This window comes from Arachis duranensis, chromosome 9 (genome assembly GCF_000817695.3).
Source record: "Arachis duranensis cultivar V14167 chromosome 9, aradu.V14167.gnm2.J7QH, whole genome shotgun sequence".
Taxonomy (NCBI): domain Eukaryota; kingdom Viridiplantae; phylum Streptophyta; class Magnoliopsida; order Fabales; family Fabaceae; genus Arachis; species Arachis duranensis.
This window is the reverse complement of record NC_029780.3, coordinates 13,042,820-13,045,873: the sequence shown is the minus strand read 5'-3', so window position 1 is coordinate 13,045,873 and position 3,054 is coordinate 13,042,820. Positions and strand designations below refer to the sequence as shown.

At 27.1% G+C, this 3,054-nt stretch overlaps 1 protein-coding gene across 1 annotated transcript; it reads left to right on the top strand.

The window, feature by feature from the left end:
* The first annotated feature begins 205 nt into the window (after positions 1–205).
* Positions 206–1,968, top strand: LOC107464730 (uncharacterized). Its single transcript, XM_052254708.1, has 2 exons — positions 206–319; positions 1,139–1,968. The coding sequence occupies exon 2, from the start codon at positions 1,172–1,174 to the stop codon at positions 1,832–1,834; it is 663 nt and encodes a 220-aa protein (XP_052110668.1). The 5' UTR covers positions 206–319; positions 1,139–1,171; the 3' UTR covers positions 1,835–1,968.
* The last annotated feature ends 1,086 nt before the right edge of the window (positions 1,969–3,054 follow it).

The window sequence follows — 3,054 nt, the reverse complement described above, 5'->3', positions numbered from 1 at the left end:
TTCAATATTATCATTTAAATATTATCAATATTTAAAAAACCTATTTAGATACAAATATCTTTTTATGAATGTTTCTCAAATTTAAAATAATTGTTAGATGATTAAAATCTTATTATGAAACCCACTTAAGCATGAGAAATGGCACTATACAGGGATATATAAATATGTAATATCCATCTATGGCAAAACAAATCAAACGGACCTACCTCTGTATAAAATTCTCTATAAATAAGTGCCTTAGTGGCCTTCTAATAAATCACATTCATCTCTCCAGCATATGTTTACAGGCTTACAATTTACCAACTCAAAGCAAGACAAGGTATGGGAATTTATAGAAGCTATATTAGTGCTTGTTTTATTATTTGTCGAATTTGGGAATTACACACACACACATATATATATATTAAATGATAAATTATTTGATGGAGAGAATACAGTAATATCTTTTTTTAATCTTAAGATAGGATGACACAAATAAAATTTTCACTGGTTTTTAATCTTAAAGAGACATGAAAAATTTTATTTTTTAAAATTTTTTATTGTGTGGTTAAGATTACAAAATATAATTTTTCTAATAATTTTTATAAATTACAAAAAAAGTTATATTTTAGTTAATTTAGCTACTTATTAGATTATCATAATTTAAGTTAAATTAAAAGTTAATATTAACTACAATAAGTCAACTTATTTTATCCAACAATTATTAAATATGTTACAAGAAATAACTTACTTTTTATTTTAGGAATTCATATATATATAAAAGTAAAATGAACAATATTTTATGTCCACTCTTAAATAATTATCTAAAGTATAAATATAATTGGACATACATATACAGCTCATAAATTTTTTTTTTTTTGTATATATACAACAAAATTAACCACCAATTAGTCATTAAATATAATTAAAAACATGTTTTCATAAATTATGATAAATTAACCACTAATTTAATTATTCTATCATGATAAATTTAATTAATTTGATGATTAATTATTTAATTTAAAAATATATAAAAATTAATATAAATAAAAATATACAAATATATAATAATTAATTTAATTGCTGATTTTTAATTTTTAGTATACAAATAGTATTTTTTTTATTTGCTTCATTCTTTACATGCTCCTCATATCACTAGGTTGAGAGTTGAGACGAATAATCATAAATCAAAATGAGTCAACCAACAGGAACATCATTCACAATCGGTACTGTTAACATTCCTGATGGAGTGGCACCACAGAAGAAAGGGTGTTGGAGTAAGATTTTTGATTGGTTTAAATATGATAGAAATGAATGGTTGAAGGACATGAGAGGAGGCCTGAGTTTGATGGTTTCCATTATCGCAACTATCACCTTTCAATCGGCTTTGAATCCACCTGGTGGCGTGCTCCAGGCAGGTCTCGGCGATAAAAGTGACATATTAAACTGCTTAATTCCCGATTCACAGTATAGTCTATGTGCAGGAGAAGCAGTTTTATCTGTAACTAAAAGAGAGTACTATACATTTTTCTTGGTATTCAATACCACTTGCTTCATTGCGTCGCTTTGTGTGTGTCTTTTACTTGTGAGTGGACTCCCTCTGAAGAACAGATTCACCATGTGGCTGTTACTGGTTGCCATGTGCATCACTGTCACGAGTCTTTTGCTTGCTTATTTGATGGGCCTCTTCTTGGCTACGCCCGAGGACATTGCAGGTGGGGAAATTTTCGACAAATGGTTTTCGTATCTTTTATTGGGCTTTTTCATATTGTTTGTAGGAGTCGGTATATTCCAAGTACTACGCTTTCTTATTTGGTGTGTGAAGAAATGTATCCCGCTAAAAGGTCTTAGCTAGAAAGTTTGAAGGGGATGGAAATATGATGCACAATCAATATCTTCGCCAAGAATAAGGTTTGGTCCAGTAAAGAAATGTATTAAAGAAGTGTTTGTATTGCGTTTGATGAATAAAAAAAAAATTACGTATGCTTAGCTTGTTCTTGCAACTTGTATTTACTGAGAAAATTTTTAAAATTTTATTCTTATACTTATTAAGATTAAAAAATTTAATATAATTTTATTTACAGTTATATTACACATTCAAACGTTTTTGTCAATCAAATCTAATTAAATTGGCTCAAACTCAACAAAATTTACTCACACAATGTACATGTGAATTACAATTTCTTCTTTTTTGCTTTCTTTTTTTTTCTTCATGTATTTCTTTTATTATTGTTCTTTTATTACTCTGTTTTTTCTTCTCTTCATCCTCCTCTTTTTAGTTATTGCAGTATTTTTTATTTCTTCATCTTCTTTATTTAATTTTTTTTGTTTTATTCTTGTTAAGAGGATAAAATAAGGAATATATATTCAAATAGGTTCCTAAAAAATTTCGCATCGAACGTTTTTGTCCCCCAAAAAAAATTTATCACATTGAGATACCTGAACTTTATAAAAGTAGAGATATAAGTCATTTCGTCACACTTTTGAGGACTTATTTGTTCAATTGAACACTACAAAAAAATGGTAAAAACGACGATTTTTTTTTTGTATTTACGGTTGTTTGAACCGTCATTATTATCAAAAACAGCGACGTAATTTTGGACATCATTCTGGTTATTACGGCAGTTTTTTGAAAATTGCTACAATTTTTTGGCCATTTTCGAATAGATTAAAAAGATGGTTTAAATAGCTATTATTTTCAAATAAAATGGCATTTTCTGGTTGGTTAAAACAGCAGTTTAGATCGCTGTTATTTCCAGAATAAACAATGTTTTTGGTTAGTTAAAACGATGTTTACGAACCACCATTTTTATCCTGACAGAATGACGTTTTGGTTGGTTAAAACAGTGTTTGAAATTGCCTTTTTACCTGATAGTGACATTTTTATTGGTTAAGCGACGTTTTTACCGGATTAAAGTGACATATTTTTATCGTCTAAAAAGATAATTTTTATTGTTGTTTTTATCGCATTAAACAAATAAATTTTTTTATTAAAATCTCATAGAAACAAAAGATCATAATCGATAAATAAAATATTATATAACTTATAAACAAAGTATTAAACATAATATATGA